At 39.0% G+C, this 22,621-nt stretch overlaps 2 protein-coding genes and 1 long non-coding RNA gene across 3 annotated transcripts in view; 1 reads left to right on the top strand and 2 right to left on the bottom strand.

Moving 5' to 3' along the window:
- The window catches only part of mcf2l2 (MCF.2 cell line derived transforming sequence-like 2), a 314,201-nt gene that overhangs the window by 162,130 nt on the left and 129,450 nt on the right, over window positions 1–22,621 (top strand). The window contains exons 14-15 of the mRNA XM_048604308.1: window positions 2,154–2,250; window positions 4,596–4,684. Of these exons, the coding sequence (XP_048460265.1) occupies window positions 2,154–2,250; window positions 4,596–4,684 (186 nt within the window). The remainder of the gene's footprint in view (window positions 1–2,153; window positions 2,251–4,595; window positions 4,685–22,621) is intronic.
- LOC125484679 overlaps window positions 4,228–22,621 on the bottom strand; it is a 23,827-nt gene continuing 5,433 nt past the window's right edge. The window contains exons 2-3 of the long non-coding RNA XR_007263499.1: window positions 16,424–16,589; window positions 4,228–4,667 (exon numbers count right to left, since the gene is read on the bottom strand). This is a non-coding gene — a long non-coding RNA (uncharacterized LOC125484679). The remainder of the gene's footprint in view (window positions 4,668–16,423; window positions 16,590–22,621) is intronic.
- Window positions 14,997–16,370, bottom strand: b3gnt5a (UDP-GlcNAc:betaGal beta-1,3-N-acetylglucosaminyltransferase 5a). Its single transcript, XM_020515541.2, has one exon. It carries the CDS (start codon window positions 16,246–16,248, stop codon window positions 15,112–15,114), a length of 1,137 nt encoding a protein of 378 aa, XP_020371130.1. The 5' UTR covers window positions 16,249–16,370; the 3' UTR covers window positions 14,997–15,111.

The raw sequence follows: 22,621 nt of genomic DNA, 5'->3' as shown, positions 1-22,621 counted from the left end.
GAGAACATGATATATTTCCAAGTGGGTTCAAGAAGAACTTGCAGATGCTGTTCCCTGTATCTGTTACCCATGCCCATGGGTTTGGAAGCTATCTACAGAGCCTTGGTAAGTTGCTGCAGTGCATCTTATAGATCATATATACTGCTGCTACGAAGTGTTAGTGGCAGTGAGTCAGTGTTTGTGGATGTGGTGCTGATCAAGCAGGTTGCTTTGTCCTCCAAACAAACATTAGTGTACTGTATACTCTGTTTCTTTGCAGTATATTCTTTACGTTCTGGACATTCAATGGCGTTACCACTTGCAACCACCCCACTAACAATAGTCTAGGGATTATCATTGATTAGAAACTAAACAGGACTGGCCATATGTATACTGTGGCTACAAGAGCAGGTCAGAGGCTAGGAAGTCTGCAGAGACTAATTCATTATCTAACTCTTCCAAAACCCTGTCCATCATCTATAAGGCAGACGTCAGAAGTATAACCCACTTGCCTGGATGACTACACCTCCAACAATGCTGGACACCATCCAGGAGAAAGCAGCCCAATTGATTGGCATCACATTCACACTCTCCTCTACTGACACACAGTAGCAGCAGTGTGCCCTGTCTATAAGATGCATTTAACTACTCACCAAAGTTCCTTAGATTGCAAGTTCTAACCCACAGCTACTACTAGTTAAGCCACATTTGGAATATTGCGTGCAGTTCTGGTCACGACACCTCTCATTCAAAATGTACTATCTTGATCCTTGTGAACATGATAAACCTTAATCACTTACCAGATACTTAGCAATTAACTAGCTTCTCCTGTAGCAGAGCATGAATCAATTCCTGAAGGCTGAAAAGGTTAGTCAAGAAACAACCAAACACTTCTTTCCCTTCCTCCCTTTCACTCTCTGAAGTGCTCAAATCTGATATTCCTTTGTAGAAATTTTTGATCAACATGTTAAGATGTGCTTGACATACTGCTATATCAGGTGGGACTTGAGCCCAGGCCTTCTGCTGCAGAGGTAGAGACACAACCAGTGCTCTACAAGATACTATTTTCAGTCAAACTAAGTTCTTACATATGCTCCTAACCTGAAAGACCAGAGTCATTTGAAGATCCTTTTCAAAATACTTATAGGAATAGAGTGTAGGTGCAGGTAAGTTTGGGATGTCTAGAACCAGGGAAACACAGTTTTAAAATGAGTGCACTATTTAAGATCAAGGGAAGGAGAATTTGTTTTAACCCAGAGAGGGATGAATCTTTGAAATTCAAAACCCTAGAGGGCTATGGAAGCTCAGGCTTTGAGTATATTTAAAAGTAGAAGTTGATAGATATTTGATTGCCAATGACAAATGGTATGGGGATAGTACAGGTAAAAGGCACTAAAGTATTAGATTGGCCATGATCACATTAAATGGTGGCACAAGCTCGACAGGCTAAATGCCCTATTCCTATCTCATTTTCAGTTGGTTCTTAAATCAAGCTACTCTTTCACTGAAACCCTTGGAAAAGGAGCCAATCTTAAGGCTGACAACCACGGAATTTGAACTGTAGCTTTCAGTTTGATTCAAATTACAAACTAAATTTAGATTATACAAAAAAAGCAGTACAAAAAAAAAATGCACACACAGTCCTAGAATTTCAAGATCTTGGCCATTATTAGCACAGGAGTGGAGCATCTAATGTCAATTAACTTCAAATAAAAACTAAGAAAGGAGCCCTTCTATATCAGGAATTCAGGATTATTAGAAATGCATGATAGGAATACTGTGGTAAATGGTGAGATGAATTATCATCTTTTGCATGATATTATACACACTGATCCCTGTAATTTAAATAGCTAAAGGCTAATGACAAATCTTTCAGAAAAAAGTATGAATTCAGTTAATGTAGTAGGTGATTTCTTTGAATGTTTGAGGAATGTTGGGTTCTAATTGTATTGTTTTATATTTTACAGCAGAATAATGTGCAACCAAATACAGTGTACTGGTATATGTTCATTGCCATAATTGGATTTATATTGAATGTAGCTGACCAGTTAAATGGTCTTAATGTTTTTATTTAAATTGAAGTATGCTATCAAGGATACTATGTTACATTTTTTGTAATAGAGCATATTATTCCCATCTTACCAACAATTAGTTTATTATTCTACAGCATCCAGTAGAAGAAGTTTAGATAACATAAGCAATTCGAAGCCACTTACAGATACAGAACTAGCAAAGAAAAGAAATGGGAAGAAACCAAAAGGAAGCCTAAAGGTAAGAAAATATTTATTAGTATTTGTATTAGTTGAGCCCCAATGTTATGTTCTTGTGTGTATAAACATTACCATGCAGAAGGTGATGTGATGAACAATTTCACGCGTAAGTGTTACAGATGGAAATACTTGAATACAAGGGCAGCATGGTTGCTCAATGGTTACCACTGCTGCCTCATGGTGCTAGTGACCAGCGTTCGATGCCAGCCTTGGGTAACTGACTGTGGAGTTTGCATGTTCTTCCCACGTCTGTGAGGGTTTTTTTTAACCAGGTGCTCCAGTTTTCACAGTTCAAAGATGTGCAGGTTAAGTGGATGGGCCATGGTAAACCTGGGGTTACAGGAATAGGGTAGGAGGCTGAGTCTGGACGGGATGCTGTTTGGTGCAGACTCACTCCAAATCGCCTTTTTCTGCACTGTAGGGATTCTAAAAGATCATTTTCACTTTTCAGAGGAAACAGCAATTTGATATTTATTTGCTACAACAAATAAAGATTCTATAGGAAATGAGGGAAGAGATCGCAGGACCTTTGGTGATGATCTTTTCATCCTCACTGTCCACAGGTATAGTGCCGGAAGATTGGAGAGAGGCAAACATCATTCCCTTATTCAAAAAAGGGAATAGGGATAACCCTGGAAATTACAGGCCAGTTAGTCTTATGTCAGCGGTGGGCAAATTATTGGAAAGGGTTCTGAGATAGGATTTATGATCACTTGGATAGGCACAGTTTGATTCGAGATAGTCAGCATGGATATGCGAGGGGTAGATCATGCCTCACAAACCTTATTGAATTCTTTGAAGAGGTGACCAAACACGTGGATGAAGGTAGAGCAATGGATGTGGTATATGTGGATTTAAGTAAGGCGTTTGATAAAGTTCCCCATGGTAGGCTCATGCAGAAGATAAGGAGGCATGGGATAGGGGGAAATGTGGCAGATTGGATTCAGAATCGGCTGACCCTTAGAAGACAAAGGGTGGTAGTGGACGGAAAATATTCAGCATGGTGCTCAGTTAAAAGTGGTATGCCACAAGGATCTGTTCTGGGTCCTCTTCTATTTGTGATTTTTGTAAATGATTTGGACGAAGGGGTGGAAGGATGGATTAGTAAGTTTGCGGACAATACGAAGGTGGGTTGAGTTGTGGATATTACGGAGGGCTGTTCTAGGTTAAAAGGGACATTGATAGGATGCAGAGCTGGGCTGAGAAGTGGCAGATGGAGTTTAACCCTAAAAAGTGTGAGTTGATTCATTTTGGTAGGACAAATTTGAAGGCAGAATACAGGGTTAACGAAAAGATTCTTGGCAGTGCGGAAGAGCAGAGGGACCTTGAGGTTCATGTCCACAGTTCCCTGAAAGCTGCCACCCAGGTGGAAAGAGTTGTTAAGGCAGCAGATGGTATGTTAGCTTTCACTAACAGAGGGATTGAGTTCAAGAGCCGTGACGTTATGCTCCAGCTATACAAAAGCCTGGTTCGGCTAAATCTGGAATATAGTGTCCAGTTCTGACGTGGAAGCGTTGGAAAAAGGTGCAGAGGAGATTGACCAGGATGTTGCCTGGAATGGAGGGAAGGTCTTACGAGGAAAGGTCGAGAGAGCTAGGGCTTTTCTCTTTAGAACGACAAAGGCTGAGAGGTGACTTGATAGAAGTCTACAAAATGATTAGAGGTATTGACAGACAGAGACTTTTTCCTTGAGTGGAGGTAGATATAGAGGAGACGTGAGAGGTAGGCTCTTTACTCAGAGAGTAATCGGGGCGTGGAATGCAATGCCGGAGAGGGTAGTGGAGTTGGCCTCATTAGGGGCATTTAAGCAGCTATTAGATAGGCATATGGATGATAGTATAAGGTAGGGGTGGAGGTTAGATTGACCTTATGTTTAGGGTAAAAGTTTGGCACAACCTCGTGGGCCGAAGGGCCTGTACTGTTCTATGTTCTAACAATTACTCTAGTCAGTAAAACAATACGATGACTTTTTGCCAACATACTGAAATATTACTGTACCCATGGTTTTACATCACCACCTAAATCAATTTTGAGCCACTGGGGAACAAGCTGAAGGAAGTTAGAGAGTTATATAGGCAAATTACTCAACAGGCAGAAGGCTATTCAGATCTCTGGGAAAGACCCTCTTATGCTTGCTTAAGATTTTGGACATTGAGGGCGATTTCAGTAGCTAGAGTGTTCACGCATATGTTCACGTTTGTATTCCTTTCATTTTGTTTATCATTGAAATTGCTTCAGTGCCATACAATAATTGATTTATTGTATTCAGTCAGACCTACAATGACCTTTGTAAAGAATGCCCTCCATGGTTACGTGGCTTCTCACTCCCAACCCTGTCCCTTTCAGATTGAAGTGATGCACGAAGCCAGTCAGGGGGGATCCAGTCACGTCCAAGTAACAACTGAAAGTGAAGAGAACCTGTCAACAAGGAGGAGGTAAGATAACTATTCACATGATATTAGATCTGTGTAGGGAATCACTACCAATGTACTCTATACAAAATTATACTTTGCATTCTCAAAAACCTGTCTTAATATTTGTACATGGACATCTAATGGAGTGCTTAATCTTTTGTAAACATTAAGTTTTAGAACAAGTAACACTGAACTACCTTGTCTTTGAACTTGCTATGTTGGAGGATGCTAAAATGTCATGACGATAATTATCATAAAGTTCTAATGAACATGGCACTAGTTATTAGTGCTTTAAACCAAAATGCAAAATGGATAAGTCAGTATATAGTGAAACTAAAAAGACCCTCATTATTGACAGTCACAAGTAACTTACAAGCTTGTAAGTTATAAGCAACGTCTTTCAATCACTGTATTCTCAAATCAGGAACTATGGAAAGCTTTTAAAACAGATTTCAGATACACACGAGATGCAGACGGGCAATAACTAAATCCATTCTCCAGATTGAATGTTCTGCCAGCTGTATCCCAGGGATCGAACAGTTTTTGCTCCTGGGTAAAGAACTCCCTGAAGCCAGGCAGTCTGATGGTAAGACAACAGGAATAAGGACTTTGAAATTATGAAGTAAGAGGCTTGGTAGAATAGAAAATCAGGAAAGAAATGGTCACTGGGAAAATGGGGATTGGGTGTAGGCAGGTGAGAAAATAATTCCCAAGTGACTTTGATTCTTCATCACAACTGATGCAAAAATTAGATTCTCAATTACTGTTCAGGTTCATGGCCTTGAGGTGAATGTTTCCTTACCTACCAGCTGCACAAAACAGGGAAAGAGAGGGAGGCAGAAGAGATTAGCTAGGATCTCCTGGGCACACAGTCCCCACAGTGCACATACACAACTGGAAAGTACCAGCAATCAAAACATTCAACCTTCTGTTAAAAAGAACCCGGAAGACCCAGTTAACAGATGAATTGAAATCAAGCCTACTTGTAGAACTTCAACCTTAGGTGAAGGGTGAAAAATAATGGAATGCTATAGGAGACAACAAATCCCATGTTATTGTACAACTGCCATTTTGAAAATGCCTTCTGGAAGAAGATTAAGGCAGAGCAGTGGACATTGTCCATATGGATTTCAGCAAGGCATTCAAAAAGTTCTGCATGATAGACCACACAGAATACAGGGAGAGCTAGCCATTTGGATACAAAATTGACTCGAAGGTAGGAGACAGAGGGCGGTGGTGGAGGGTTGCTTTTCAGATTGGAGGCCTGTGACTGGTGGTGTGCCACAGGGATTGGTGCTGGGTCCACTGCTTTTTGTCATAGATATAAATGATTTGGAGGTGAATAGGAGGTATGGTTAGTAAATTTGCAGTGGACAATGAAGAAGGTCACTGAGTACAACAGGACCTTGATCAGATGGGCTGAGGTTTAATTTAGACAAATGAGGGGTGCTGTATTTTGGTAGGGCAAATTAAGTCAGGACAAAACCACTCAATGGTAAAGGTCCTGGGAGTATTGCCAAGCAAAGAGAGCTTCGGGTGACTGTTCGTAGTTCCTTGAAGGTGGAGGCACAGGTAGATAGGATATCGAAGGCAGCATTTGGTACGCTTGCCTTTAAATCAATCAGTGCATTGAATATAGGAGCGGGAAGACCATGTTGCAGCTGTACAGGACATTGTTTACGCCACTTTTGGAATACTCCGTTTAATTCTTGTCACCCTGCTATAGGAAGGATGTTGCGAAATTTGAAAGAGTTCAGAAAAGATTTACAAGGATGTTGTCAGGACTGGAGGGTTTGAGTTATTGGGAAAGGCTGAATAGGGGGGCTATTTTCCCTGGGGCATTGGAGGCTGACGAGTGACCTTATAGAGGTTACAAAATCATGAGGGGCATTGTAGTGTGAATAGTCATGGTCTTTTACCCCAGGGTAGGCAAGTCCAAAATGAGCTGCCAGTGGTGGGGGCTGCAGCTGGAACATTTAAAAAGGATTTGGTTATGTATTAACTAGGAAGGGTTTTACAGGGATATGGGCCAAATGCTGGCAAGTGGGACTAGATCAGTTTAAGAATCTGGTCAAGTTGGACTGAAGGGTATATCTCTATGACTTTAAATAAAGGACACCCAAATCCTTCTGTCCCTAATTACAGATGTAACTTAAATTTTATAGTGAAAGAAGTTAAAAATTATTGGCCCAGGAACTCAAGAACAAAAACAAAGTTACTGGAAAAGCTCAGCAGGTCTGGCAGCATCTGAAGGAAAAAAAATCAGTTTACATTTTGGGTCCAGGGAAAATGTCAATTTATATGCAGAGAATAGGGATGGGGAAGGGGTAGGGAGTAAACGATAGGATAGAGTCTAGATAGAGGGAGAAGAGCAGTTGGACAGATAGAGTTGATAACAATCAGGCTGGGACGATGAATAGTTGCTAATGGGGACTATTAGTGACTAACAACAGGTGGTATGTAATGGCAGACTGATAACGAGGCCGGGGAAGGGTTTTGGTGGGGGGGGGGGGGGGTGTTGGTAGGGGACTGGGACATGGGAAAGTTATGGAACTCGATATTGAGTCCGGAGGGCTACAGGGTCCCCAAGTGGGAAATGAGGTGTTGTTTCTTCCAGCTTGCATTGAGCTTTGCTGGAACACTGCAGCAATTCAGAGACATCTGTTGGCCAGGGAACAGGGTGGTGCACTAAAGTGGTGGGCAACAGGTAGTTCAGGGTCTTTTTTGTGAGCAGAACATAGATGTTCTGCAAAGCAGTCACCCAATCTATGCTTCATTTCCCCAAGGTACAGAAGGCCACATTGTGAGCAGGGAATGCAGCAGACTAAATTCTGGCAAGTACAGGTGAAGTGTTGCTTCACCTGAAAGATATGTTTGGGCTGTTGAATACTGGGAGGGAGGAGGTAAGTGGGCAGATGTTGCACTTTCACCAGTTGCAGGGGAAAGTGCCATGTGGACCAGGGTGTCCAGGAGGGAGCAGTTCCTACGTAAGACGGACAAGGGAGCGGAGGGTAATGTGTCTCTTGTGATGGCATCATGCTGGAGGTGGTGGAAATGGCATCGGATGGTCTTTTGGAAGTGGATGCTGGTGGGATGGTAGGTAAGAACAGGGGGAATCCTATTGCTGTTGCAGGAGGGAAGAGAAGGGGTGAGGGTGGAATTGCGGGAGATGGGTTGGAGCTGGTTGGGGGCCGCGTCGACAACAGTTCTGGGGAATCTTTGGTTGAGGAAGATGGACATTTTGGAGTCTCCCTTGTCAAAGTTGGCCTCATCTGAACATAAGGGGGGGGGAACTGACAGAGGGATGGAGTCTTTACAGGAAGCAGGGTGAGGATGTATAGTCCAGGTAGCCATGGGAGTCAGTGGGTTTATAGTGGATAATAGTGGCCAGTCTATCCCCAGAAATGGAAACAGAAATGTTGAGGAAGGGAAGGGAGGAGTCAGACGTAGACCAGGTGAAAATGAGGGCAGGGTGGAAATTGGAGGCAAAAAACGATGAACTTCTCCGATTCCAGATGAGAGAGGAAAGCCTCACTGATGATATTGTTGATATGTTGGAGAAAGAGTGGTGGGTGGGGGCTGGAATAGGACTGGAACAAGGAATGTTCCATGTACTCCACCAAGAGACAGGCATAACTAGGGCCCACGCAGGTACCCATGGCCACTTTCTTACCTGAAGAAAATGAAAGGAGTTAAGAGGGAAATTGTTAAGGGTGAGGACGAGCTCGGCCAAACTGAGGAGGGTGGTGATGGTTCCGGTTCAGGGACTCAAGTCAGTCACCGATCCTTCCCTAAACTTAGATTCTGAACAAACCACAAATCACCTTGTCCAAGGTTCCCAAACTTTAGTGTTCAAATTTCTTTGGCTTCTTTTCTGCCCAAAGCAGAAATCTGTCAGTCAACTCCAACTCATCCTCAGTCATAGAAGTGATGCAATGCATTAGCCCCTCATAAGCCCTTAAAAAGCATTGACAGATTCTTGAATTTGATTATTTATTCACCCAATTCTCCAGTGTCTGGCTTTTCAGAGACCAGACAAATCCTTAGAAGGTATATGGAAGCCTAATACCAGGTACAAATTCACACTTCCTTTGGGTGATTTCATTGCCTGGGACTTGTCTGACCCTGAGCCTATGGGTTAGAATTAGGGTACACATGCAATTACCCTAGATTCATACTCAGGAAATTCGGACAGTTTAATACTGGTTCAGCCATGTAATTTGCTAGTACTCCCAACAAAACAACTGTTAATGGGAGGCAGTGGCCTAGTGGTATAATTACTGGACTGTCTATCCAGACACCCAAATAACGTTCTGGGGTGCTAGGTTCAAATCCTGCCATGGCAGACGGTGGAATTTGAATTTAAATAAATATCTGGAATTAAGAATCTGACGATGACCATGAATCCATTGTCAATTGTCGGGAAAAACTAATGGTTCACTAATGTCCCTTAGGGAAGGAACTGCTATGCTAACCTGGTCTGGCTGACCTGTGTCTCCAAACCCAAAGCAATGTGCTTGGCTCTTAACTGCTCTCTGGGCAATAAATGCTGCCTAGCCAGCAACACCCCTCATCCTGTGAATGAGGAAAGAAAAACAAATCCCTACCATACATTCATTAAAGTGGACTTTAAAGAAAGGAGAGACCACCCCTTCTTCCAAATACTCCACTGATTCAGCTTACCCTGGAGACGCTGTGCTGTCCATTTTTACTTCAGCTGGGGTGGCACAATCCCAGAGAAGTGGCCAGTATCAATGCACTCAGCATTGTGGGTGATGAGAAGGACCAGGCCAGTCTTTCTCACTACAGTGCAAGTCTACAAGCTGAATGAAAAGAAACCTAATAGTGAGATTTAGCCAAACCCTGTGTATGTATATAATGGCTCTCTCGGCTGGCCTACCATCTTCCACCTTGTGTAATTTTGAACTCATACAAACCTCTTGTGTCCAGACCCAACTAGCACCAAGTCTTGATAGTTCATCACCCCTGTACACTAAGGCACATCAGCTGTTGACCAAGAAATACCTTGATTTTAAAATGTCACCTTTCTTTTCAATTCCCTCCCAGTCTGAGCTCGCTCAATTATATCCTGATGCATTCAGATTTGAGTTGCTTCCCTACAGGCAGCTATGCCTTCAGATGCCAATGCCCCAAGTTCAGGGATTCCCTTAAACATCTCCACCTCATTCATTTTCTTCCAATCCCGATCTCCCAATATCTCAATTCAGTAATGCTGCAAGTGCCTACAAACATTTTGTTATGTTAAAAGAAACTACCTTAAATAAATGTTGTATTACATAACCAAACACTCCAACCTCTTCCCATGTAGTCCATTATCACAGCCTGTCCTCACCTGGTTTCAATTGTACCTGTCCCGTCACGGTTATCAACAACTACTCTTCCTGCCCCCTGCAGTCAATAGGAAATCCATACTTCCACTTTTAATTGGACATGTATAACAATGACAATCAAATATCCACAACACTAGTGTGCCTTATTTCCCCATTATACTGGGTGCAATGACCCCACTTTACGTCAACCTGCCCCAGCCTCCATCATCAATATCCTTTCATCTAACACTTAACCGTGCATTGTTTGCTAGCTTTGAGTGAGGAGAGCCTTTGGCTGTCTCAGCCTTGTTCCCCAAAACCCATCAATTCTGCACCATCCTACTTTTCTATACTTTTAATTTTTGAGCATGTCTTTCCTATTTCAACATTTATCCTCCTTCCCTTGTAAAAAATGTTTTTAGCAATAATGTTCATTCATTGTCCACTAAATTGACCTAGGAAGAAACCAGGACTAGAATAATGTTTTGTTTCAAACTGAAGTCAAGATTGAGAAAGACAAAGTTTATTTTGTACAACTATTTTTCTCAGACAAAATTTCCATAACACTTTTGAAAATATCAACATACAAAAATATACATTTTCTAGCAAACTAGAAAATATAGGTGCAAAACTAGCATGAAGCTTGAAACAAATTTTATAACACCACTCTTTAAAAACAAACACCTCTAGGTAGTTTAACAGTGGAGTAAAAAATCTAAATCGATTATAGCTTGTTTCAAACAACAGACAAACCTTTAAGTAGTGCCATTGCATTTCAAACTACTTCAGCACTACTGCAAAAACTGCTTCGTCTTAAAAAAAAATCTGTTCACTTTGTTAAGCTAAATAGCCAGAGCTATCCCAGAAACAGCTTATGCGAGGTAGGTCACAAATGAAAACGGTGCAATAAATTCTCCCATTGTCTGATGCAGCCCTTCATCCCTCCCAAGTTAGTAGGTAAATAGTTAGAAGAGCCATAATCCTTTAATTACATTCCCTGAAAAGGTATTATGGACAGGCATTAAATTTTTAAAAAAGTAATAAAATTTAAGCTTCAAATGGAGAATAGGATCAATAGTTTGTTGTTCTTTTTTGAAACTGAACTGGTGTATTTCAGGAAGTGCTCACATTGTCACTTAATTTTTCATGGTTCTTGTCCTCGACTTACTTGTGTTTACCATCTCAAAACTACATACAAATAATCTGAATTTTAATAAACTTTTGGTTGAGAGCTTCCCATTTTAAATTATCCATGGGCCTTTTTCTTTAAAGCCAGAAAATAAACATTTCACAAGGTCTCCTGTCCCCAACTATCCTATCGCACACAATCTGAAACAAATGTCCACATACTACAATATGGGAGAAAAGTTCCAATCTGCCTCAAGTTCCTCTACTTGCCATGAACTTGGAGAAAAACTACTATCTTGTCAAACGTGGGCTAGACCTTACCAGTGATCAATCACTTATTTTCCCATTATGTTTACCAAATTAATACAATCGTTGCTTCTGAAATATAGAATCAATTTATTTGAAACCCATTTACAAAATTTATTTTAAAAAGGACAAAGAATACCAGCTTGAAGAATTAAAGATTTTCCACCTCTGGCAGCATTAGGCACTCATTTACAGATATAACAAATCATTGTCCAGATGCATAGTTCAAAACTCCCTCTAAATAGTCTAACTTAAAAAAAAGTGCACCACTCACTTACCAGTGTGTTTTTGCCACATTTCACGCCACTTAATTTAATGTTCACTGAAAATAGAAATTTGTAAAGAAACTCAACTTTGGAGCCAGTCTAGCAATAACTTGGTAAAGTAAGCCCAAAAATGAAAAGAGGCAATAATTAATTTCTTGCACTAGCTAGTCCTTAAGATGTGTGAAGTAGGAATTCAATTTTTAAAAACTCCAATTGTAAAAAATAAAGCCTTAATCTTAAAATAGTTACATTTCTTTAAAACTCCTGTACATCTGCATTTAATACATCACAATTTGACAAAAGGAGAAAAAGGCAGTTACCACAAATGTGATCACTGTTATTTGAAAACACATCAAGTTAATCACTATTCTGTAACTATACACTGCACATAATGGATCAAAACCAGAATGGGTCTGAAACCTACAAAATTGCAGAGTAATGTTTACTGTTTTGAAGTGAATAAGAACTTTAGTGGTATAGTCAAGCAAAAACAGATTTTAGTTTAAGTGTGAAACAGTAGATGTAATTTATCCTTTACTCCTTTATGTTTCAAGCAATCTTCACATTCACAATAATGCCCAGAACTAGTGTTTTTCATCTCACTAACAATTATCCAATTTACTATAGTTTGCATATTTCAGCACTAACACCAATGTCAGTTCAAACAAGGCTCTAGTTCTACACAAACTGGTATACTTTTGGTTACTGGTTCTCTCTTCGTACCACCCCACTCCCACCCATTGTAACTGCATTGGATCCCCGTTACCAAATGCTCTGAATCTGTATGATGTTACTAATCTTCACTTTTCTAATCTCCAGACACTGCAGAATTCATCTGCAAGTGAAATGTATGGCAATTTAACTAATTTCAATTAATCAAATGTTTTATTGTGTTGTTTTGAATCTGGGGAACAGTTCCAAGTGACCACACAGCTAAATTTTGCCTTCATTCACAAGAGACATGTGGAACCTGTTCTCCCCTGCCTACAGGTGTAAAAATCTGGGGTAGGAAGACAAATTCAGCACAATGAACACCAATACCTTGTCTCCTGGAATCAAAACAGATCACAATAACAGAATGCATATGAACTGACTTTATAAAAACAAATTCTAGTGTAATGAGTCAAGGGTGAAGCACAGGCAGGGTTAACAGTTGCATAATTAGTAGAGACCAAACTTAAGGGACTATTACATAAGCACCTAGTAATCTTAAAAAAAAGATTGAAAAGAATGGTTCAGCACCTGACAATTTACTTATCAAAATTCCATCATACCCCATTGGCTTGTTGGAAAATCCATAGTTCTGGCAGAATTTAGTTTACCAGAAATATCTACCAGATTCCAAAAACAACCAGTGATAACAATTGATAATGGTGAAATTGAAACATCTTGGAGGCTCTCATTGGTTTGGTTCACTTCAAACTTTCAAAAGATACCAAGATAGAAGCAGCTTCAGTTTTATAGCTCATTAAGTGCAGGGGAATTAGGAAGCACTGTGCAATCAAAAAGAAAAAAAGCAACATTTGCTAAAGAGATGGCAAAGGAAGATACTTGGACAGAATTAAAAGCTGTGATTGCTGCAGGGTGGAAAGTACAAAAACCATTGATTTCTATTGGTTAACAGTCCCTGAAGACTAAAATCCAACTTTAAAACTGTGCTGTGCTGTCAGACATAGTTTGAAGTGTACGGAGGACCAGGGTTTACATTGCCATGAAGCCTCCATTTCTCAAGACATCATCACTTTCCTCCATTGCACTAAACTTCATATTCAAATAATGGTTATGCCAATAACCATTAGAGGATTTGTTTCAAAACAAAAAGCTTTACACAAGGACTATCTCCATAATAGAAATTTACACATTTTGCCAATTCGGTATGTATTTGCCAAATATCCCAAGATATAAAACAAGCTTAGTAGTTATTCAGGAATTTGATAAGTAAATGAGTGGAGTATTAGGACGTTAGATTTTCAGAAGCTCCGATTATTCAAAATGGTGTTATGTAAAAACATTTGAGGGAGTGTGTTAATTACGTTCTGTCACCACAGTTGACTTGAATCATGTTTATCTGTAGTATGTACTAGAGGTATTCATCTAATTAGGTTGCTACTTGACAAACTTCAAACAATGTGAGGCATGCATACATAAATAGAAAGTGTGTACATCAAAAGTTGAAGTTTTTCCCATGATGTAAAATATCAATATTGTGATATTAACAAATCACAACATTCTGTAAGCTAATGAGTAATGTTTTGTAATTCAAATTGGATTTTCAACAGTTTCCACACTCCAAGTTTAAGTAATGATAAATTGCAATATGCAAACATTCACATTCAAGGCACAAAAGCATACTGCACTTGAAATTGCAACTCTTGTGATAAATTGTAATTTAGGGCCAACAACAATCGGTGTGGAATAACTAGCCCTTCATGAAAATGTGGAAAAGCAAAGACTTAACTTTATATTAAAGACAGAAATCAAAACATTTCCAAATTTGGTCTTTCCAATCAAACCATTGGCTTAATTTGCAAACAGTGAAATATTGGCTACACAGTTTTACTGCACATGTATGTCAAAGTAAGGATTATGTACAACATCCAGAACTTATCACCAGTATTCCTCAATGACTTAGATTGGTTTGTGCATGTAACTTGTTTCAAAATAGATTTCTCTTCAATATTAAATAAAGTTTCAGTCATGTACATAGGTCATAATATCATGTTGAACAATTGAGACTGTACATTTCACAGATAAATTGACTGATTTTTGGGAGGAAATGAAAAATTAATAACGATTGATAACTAGCAACTGAATTAATGTGGTATAGTATCAACCATGTAAACTTTTCCATCCAAAGTGATACTTTGTAGTCATGCATGAAAAATAGTTTTGATATTTGTCAGATATTTGTCAGATATTTCTTTCATATGCAAAGTTACTGCTCAAATTATTAACCTCAAATGTAACTTAAGCCTAGCTTTATTCTGATCAAATTGCATTGTACACAATATTTTTTACTGATAACTTCAAATTTACATGCTAGGTGGTGAAATGCTTCATAGCAGAATAAATTAGGGATGTTTAGATAATAATTTTAAACGTCCCTAGATTTGTTCACTGCTCACCATTTTCCCCACAACTAGATTTAAACTGTTCCTGGGAAAGTATACTAGCAGCCACTGGTAGCACACATTCAGCACAAATCTGGGGCTTTGCCAGTTTGTAAAACCTGTTGATACTCCGTGCCTTACACTTGATTTGTTTTTCCAAAGTTATGGATAGACAAAAAACACTGGCAAGTGTAGTTACTGGTCAACTTGGTCTAAAATTAAAATCGTTCCTTCTGAGGTTTATTTACAGCCAGTTTCCCATACAAGTAAAAAGGAAAGATCAGTGCAATTTTCATGTAGTTACTGCATTAGGAAAATGCAGCACTGCAAGGATATGTATCTACATAGTATGGTTTGCAGAGAAGAAACATTTTGACCAGCCGACAGTAAAGCTCCCCCCAAAATCCAGAGGTGAGAGAAGTCACTTTTGAATCTGTCGCCTCTTGCCACAAATGACGGATATCTTTCACATGGTCATGAGAAGTCATCATTTGATTATAAATACAAGGATGGTAAGGGGCTTTTCCTTCACCAGCAAAATACATATGTTGTTGTGGTTCTACTCCCATTTTTTTGGCACATATACCCATAAAAACATCATCAATGTAAAGACTGCTGTTTAGGGTCATTAAGGCCTCATAAACTTTTGCTGCCACATCCTGGGACACAACATATGCAGCACCTGCAGTATAGTCAGGATAAGCAGGCCACTGGTACATTTCATAGGAAACATAGTATTTGCTTTTTTTGTTCCTTACAGGGGGTGCACCTTTGTGTACTCGACCAATCCAGAAATTACTTATCCCTTTATCCAGCTGTAAGAGGTATTTTACTAAATTTGGAGTGTGTACAAAAACATCATCGTCAGAAGACATGACAAATTTAGCATTTTTGCAGAAATTATTTGCCCACTTGAACTGGAAGATTAGTTTCAATGTAAGATTGTAAAAGTCATCATAAAAATCCTGCTGGATAAGGTCTGCATGTTGTAAATCTTCCACCAGTAATCTACTCTGTATAACATTGCGCTGGGAGGGATCTTTATATACACCCAAAACAAATATCACTTTTATAGTGGCTTTGAACTCCGAATATATATAGTGTTCATTGCCCCATGTCTCACGGATAGCATCCCGCCGAGGACGGTTTTCAGGAGATGTCTTCACAAACAAAAGAAGCAACACATCTTGATTTTGGCATTTGTTTGCATGGGTTATCAAGTTCTGGTAGCTATGAAGGCTAACTGCTATCTCCTTGTTCAAAGTCAGGCTATCATTCAAAAAACTGTATCTATTGATGAGATATCTGTATGAATAAGATTTCACATGACTAATGACATTTGCATCCAGTTGCTCCCAATAAAGGAGGACAAGAGAGAAGAAAAAACATGTAAAAATTAATTGCAGAAACTGACGTTTTCTTCCTCTTCTGTTCACAGTAATCATTCTGCAATTTTAGTTTTTGACAACCACGAGAAACTCAGGATTTTTACTTTCATTTCTTCCTGGGACCTGCGTGATGTTTTACCTGGCTGATCTATTTCATTACATCTATTGCTATACAATATTACGCAATAGATAGAACTAGATACAAATTGAAATACATAAATCAGGGAATCACCTCCTGTTGTTTCTGGATGCACTATAGTAGATACAGTAGTCCACTTTCTTCCAGCACAAACAAAATTGAGGCCATGTGGAAAAAAAGCATCAGAACATAGTCCGTGTTCGGAGTCTTGATTGTTTGTTTCACTTGTTGATCCTGAAATCGTTCAAAATCACAGAACCTGTCAAGTGAATGACAAATAATTTAAACAAATGGAGAAAACTTTCATTTTATTCTACAAAGTTAGCAGAATTTCTTTTGAAAATTTTCATTCACTACATTAGTTATTTGAAAAATCCCCTGCAAGAATATTTATTACATTCAACTAAAGCTATGCTCATTCACAAAAATAAATAATTCATGCCTATAACCTAAATTCTCAGTTTTACTTATCAATATAGGCAATTTCTCAACTTATTCCTTACTGAACTGTTTAAAAGTGATGATATACGTTTTCCCAGGGAGGCAAATATTGATGTCATTTGATTATATGTTGTAACCTAAAAACAGCTAAAATAGCCTAAATGCTGCCAGACTTGCTAAGGTTACCCACTTTGTGTTTCAGATCTCCAACATCAGCAGTTCTTCATCTTACTGTTTCAAACTGTCCACTACCATGTGCATGCATGCAGAGCAAGGGATGGTAAGGGGGAGATCAAAATCCAGATCTTCGTTTCCTTGCTACAAATTCTATATCCTCAGACTTCACCTTCAGGAAACTTAATTTCTTAGCTTCTGCTGTGCCAGCATTCCTGCACATTCAAACCTCCACTGCCATTCAAGACTCACTTTTTAAAATCAAGCTTTTAGCCATGAATGCAACTTTCACAAAAATGCAAAGAAATTGCAGGAAAAGGTCAGGTCTGGCAGCATCTGTAGATAGAAATCAGAGTTAACGTTTCAAGTCTGGTGACCCTTCTTCAGGAGGGAATTCTGCTAATTGCTGAGTTTCAGTAATTTGTTTTTGATTTCCAGCATCTGCAGATCTTTGTTTTTTGTTTACTGCAACTTTTATATTTGATGACACCTCTGCAGCATAGTAGTTCTTCAATTTGAGCTCCCTATGCAATATTATTTGTTGTTAGGATAGTTGCCAGCAAAAGCATTAACTAACTTGTTAAATGGGATATGAACAGAACAAAATTACACCACTGGGCTGGTATGTGGAATTTCTTTGGAACTAAAACAGACCAGGATTAAAATAATTCAATACTGCAGATACTGGAAGTTTGAAACAAACAGAATGCTGGAAATGTTCAGCCAGTCTAGAAGAATGTGGGGAATTAGAATAATCCCTTTAGCCTCCATTTACCTTCGTTCAAGTTGCTATGGTCCTGATTATATGATGCCATAAGCAAAATATCATTCATGTGTACTTTATAGGGTCATCACTATCAACTTCATGAAACTGTGAAGTGAGAATTTCAACTGTTTTAGATGGTGAGCTTTGTAATCTTGTTAGTTAAGGCACACAGTATACATACAGTGAAGGGTGCCTGGACAATATTTCAAACCCAATTATAAAATACTTGGATTAGGTATAGAGTAATTAAGGCAACAGGAAGTGGTTTGAATCAGCTGTAAGTGGTTATTTATATTTGGATACTGTTGAACAAGTGAGTAGCCCAAAAGTGCATTCTTTGCTTAAATGCAGATGATAAATCATGAAAGATAATTTTACATCTTAATTTGCTCAGTTCACTTAGTTTAAGAGCAATGTATCTGCATTGATACTATATTTTCTCTTAGCAACTCCAAGTAACTCAGGCTATCAAAAGTTGAAGCCACCTGTATCAGTAATTTCCCAACAAACTGCAACTTGAGGAGAGTTGTTGGAAAAGTGTTATTGTCATGGAACTGGTAAGACAGGGACCTAGGTAATGTTCTGGTGACCTTGGTTTGAATCTGACCATGACAAATAGTGGAATTTCATTTTTCAAAATCTTGAAATAGAAGTCAAATGTTGACAATAAAACCATTCTTGAATCTGATAAAATAAAAATCCATCTCATTGATAAATGTATTTTAGGGAATGAAACTGTCGTGTGACCTACATGCAAATCGGTTAGTACATTCAGCTGTTAATCAAAAGGTTGGTGGTTTGTGCCCACTCAGGGGAATTTGCGTTTGGTGGCTCAGTGGTTAGCACTGCTGCCTCACAGTGCCAGGGGCCTGGGTGCGATTCCACCCTCAAGCAGCTGTGTGGAGTTTGCACATTCTCCTCATGTCTGCACGGGTTTCCTCTGGGTGCTCCGACTGCCTCCCACAATCCAAAGGTATGCAGGTTAGGGTGAATTGGCTATGCTAAATTGCCCATATAATGTTCAAGGATGTGCAGATTATGTTGGGTTATAGAGGCAGAGGGGTCTGGGTGGGATGCTGAGGGTCGGTGTGGACGTGTTGGGCTGAAGGGCCTGTTTCCACACTGTAGGGATTCTAAGACTCTAAGATTACTCCATGTCCAGACCAAAGTAATGTGGTTTGCTTATAGCCGCCCTCCGGAATGGCCTAACAAGCCAAGTCAGTTGTATTAAAATTGCTACACAAAGTCAAGCCATTCGAAAAGGCAGCTCATCATCAATTTCTCATGGGAAATTAAGGACTAGCGATAAATATTAGCCAAGTCAGTGATGCCCACATCACAAAAAAAATTTTTTTAAAAAAGTGAGGAGATTTTTAAATATTTCCAAAGAAGATTTCCACATTATACAGTTAGGAAACAGGAAATTGTTTATTTTTGTTAAGCTGCTACAAGGATCATTTATCTTTCTGGAAGTATTAATTTCTCCTATTTCACCAAGCTGATTTTAAATAAAGGGGAAGAGTTATCTCTTGGCTGAAAGCATGTTTTAAAAAAGGCAATGGTCCTTTCAAAGAGTCAAGAACGAGCAACACACATTCACTTGTCAATCGTGTTACCAGTTTTTCCATGAATCTACTAAGAGGAAACAAGAATGGCTGAACATTATGACATTTATAGGCATATAAATGACCAATGGCAGAGTCAAAAGCAACATGCTCTCACAGACCAACAGCTGAAAAACAGTGCGTATGACTAAAAATCCAAACAGGTTCGTTTGGCACACTGAGGGGCGAAACTATAAGAATACTGCTAAATATCATAAAACAGGTTTCAAATTTAAAACTGCAAAGTAATTTGAACCTCATGTTCACAGATCCAAGAGAGTGTGAAATCCTGCTAGTTTACATTTATTGCAAGACAGTTTTAGCAAACTTATGTTCACAATTAAGTGCAGGAATGGATTTCATTTTTCTAATTTGTTTGAATTAATAGAACAAAATTAACAACTGCAGATTCCACATAAATAGCTTGATCATTTACATCTACAAATGACTAGGTGACTTCAGTTGAGTGTTACTAAAAAGAGCTTTTACAGAACATAAAACAAAAACAGTGCTGGAAAAACTCAGCAAGTCTGGCAGCATCTGTAAAGACAAAACCAGAGTTAAATGTTTCAAGTCCAACGTCATCTGTTTTGATGACAGGGTCATCGCACTGAAAGTTAACTTTGCTTCTCCCTCTAAAGATGCTGTCAGACCTGCTGAATATCTCCGGCACTTTGTCTTGGTTTCAGATTTCCAGCATCCACAGTTTTGTTTTAATTACAGAGTAACACGAGTTTGTGTTATGGAAACACAGATTGCAGTTCTCATTGTCTGGCAACCTCATGCTAACACCAGGAGACAAAATAGGAACAAACTTTAATGCAATGACAATTTTATTCCAAACAATTACATATAAACGAGCCAATATTCCAGGCTCCTCCACTGACACGTTTAGCACGGTCAACTCAGCAGCATATACTATGCAGACCCTGGGAGATTCCACGCATGTCAATTAGTGCACTGATGTATTTTATTTACACGTTGACACATACTGATCTGAGATCCATGCAGTGAAAAAACTGTTACAGGAAACATTGATCGCTGAGTACGTGTCCTAAAAGGGCAGGTGGCATAGTGATAACAATCTTGCGTTGGGAAATGAGAAATTGCCCTGATATTCATCAGGATTGTCTCAAGACCCCACATGAACTAAGGAACTTCCTACCGATTACCATTACCACTCTTGATCAGGTGATGAATCAATACGTCATTGTTGAATATCATACAAAACTCCGAGGGATCCAGGAATATGCTTTGGACTGAGGACTTCAGTTTGGTAGCAGTAGCAGCTACATTGACAGACCTCCACAAAACAAGTTTCTTTTTCTTAAAAAGATGCTTAATTGAAATTGCAACACATTTTACTCAAGTCCTTCCCAAACCTTTCTCCCCCTCTGTGACCCCATTTTTTGATTTGATTTAATGTTGTCACATGTACCCGGTACAGTGAAAGGTTTTCTTTAGCGTGCAGTACAGGCAGATCATACAATACAGTAACAAAACAGAGCAATGAATATAATATTATGGTTGCAAAGAAAGAGCAAGAAGAGTGAGATCAACATTAAAATTTGACAGGTTCATTCAGAAGTCTAATAAGTGGAGAGGAAACTGTTCTTGAACCTGTGTTACGTGTATAATTTGAAAGTGATCGCAATGCCTCAGGGAGAATACAGCAGGAAGATCTGTTACTGCTGTTATAACTTGGTCAGAAATCTAATCAATGTAAACTTAAACATCATGGTCAATAATAAAATCAAGGAAGTTTAACAGGCATTGAGACTATTCAATGTGCTTTACTTCATATATATCACAAAGCAACTTACAAAAAAGAAAGTAGTTTTAGATTACTGGAAGTAGCAATTAAAACCACTGTTCTAACAAAGCAGACACCTCCAGATTGTAAAATTCCACTCACTGTCCTAATCTATTCATTTCATAGTCTTACATCTTCATCTACATGAATATTTATCCAATATTCTCTTGAAAGATGCAACGGTCACAACAACATCCTGTACCAACTATTCCATGCTTCAAACACCTACATAAAAACTCCAGTGCATCTTCAAACAGAAGAACTGTTTCCTACTATCCAGAACATTTCTTCATCTTAATCTTTGTTCAATCTTCATAGACGTGAGACTATCAAGTCCCTCTCAATTATAGTTCCCATACTTCGAATCATCCCAGTGAATGTGTTGTCGAATCTCCCTGATTTAACATTACTTGTACGATAGATGTCAAACTACATACCATTTTAACTGTGGTCTAATATAGTGCAGTAATCCATCAACTTTTTTTATTTTAAAAGCCTTGTATTTCTATGGTAATTTTGTTTAAAAAGCTGTTGGCTTTAACTACATCAGCCACTTTCAGGAAAGTGCACTTCATTCCATCAGCTTCCATGCATCTACACCATTCTGCATCATTTGATCTTTCCTTCAGCAATCATTTGACTTTTATCTTTTTGTCTCTTATTGATAAGTCGACCCAGTACCCCATTTAATTTGCTTTCCAATTGAAAAATTGTTGCAACAGCCTATTACCTCATTTTCAGTAACTCTTAACGTATGCTATTAGGGTCCAGTAACTCACCATTTCCAGGTATACTCACTTCCTCCCATCCCACAGAACCCATTATTCTTCTGTATGTGTTATTGTCTTCCTTAGATGTGTGCTAAACTACAGACTAGTATCTCATTTCAGTTGTGGGAATACTCGTAGAATGCATAGGTCAAGACAAAAAATGAGTAAACAAGACATGAGACGATTAATCAAATTCCAGCAACATATTTTGTTAGAAATTGGATTTAGATTATTAACACTCATTAGATGAAGCCTATCCAGCAATTGGCTCTGTGGTAGCTTCTAGCCAGTCATAAGACTATTTCAAACCCCACTTCATGGCTTTTGAAAAAAAAATCAGAAGTTTAGACATTTACAGCAGAGGAGACCATTCAAACCATAAAAGGTCATAGAATATTTATACACACAGAGCTTTGGACCAGTCTTGAGACAATGGCAATGCAACCAAATATTTAAATATTGCTTGAAGGTTGAGAGTTGACTCAACCACCTTTCAAGCAGTGAGTTCCAGACTCCCACCACCTTATGTATTGATTCATCATCTGATCAAGGGTGGTAACGAACTTCTCACTATCACCGGAAGTAGGAACTGCAGATGCTGGAGAATCTGAGATAACAAGGTGTAGAGCTGGATGAACACAGCAGGCCAAGCAGCATCAGAGGAGCAGGAAGGCTGACGTTTCGGGCCTAGACCCTTCTTCAGAAAAATTTTTCTGAAGAAGG

The sequence above is a fragment of the Rhincodon typus genome, chromosome 13 (assembly GCF_021869965.1).
Source record: "Rhincodon typus isolate 14 chromosome 13, sRhiTyp1.1, whole genome shotgun sequence".
NCBI lineage: Eukaryota > Metazoa > Chordata > Chondrichthyes > Orectolobiformes > Rhincodontidae > Rhincodon > Rhincodon typus.
This window is presented reverse-complemented; position numbering and strand designations above follow the sequence as displayed.

What these genes read in the sequence shown, in the direction of transcription:
- b3gnt5a (XM_020515541.2), bottom strand. Translation starts at nt 16,248, where the DNA reads ATGATTACTGTGAACAGAAGAGGAAGAAAACGTCAGTTTCTGCAATTA.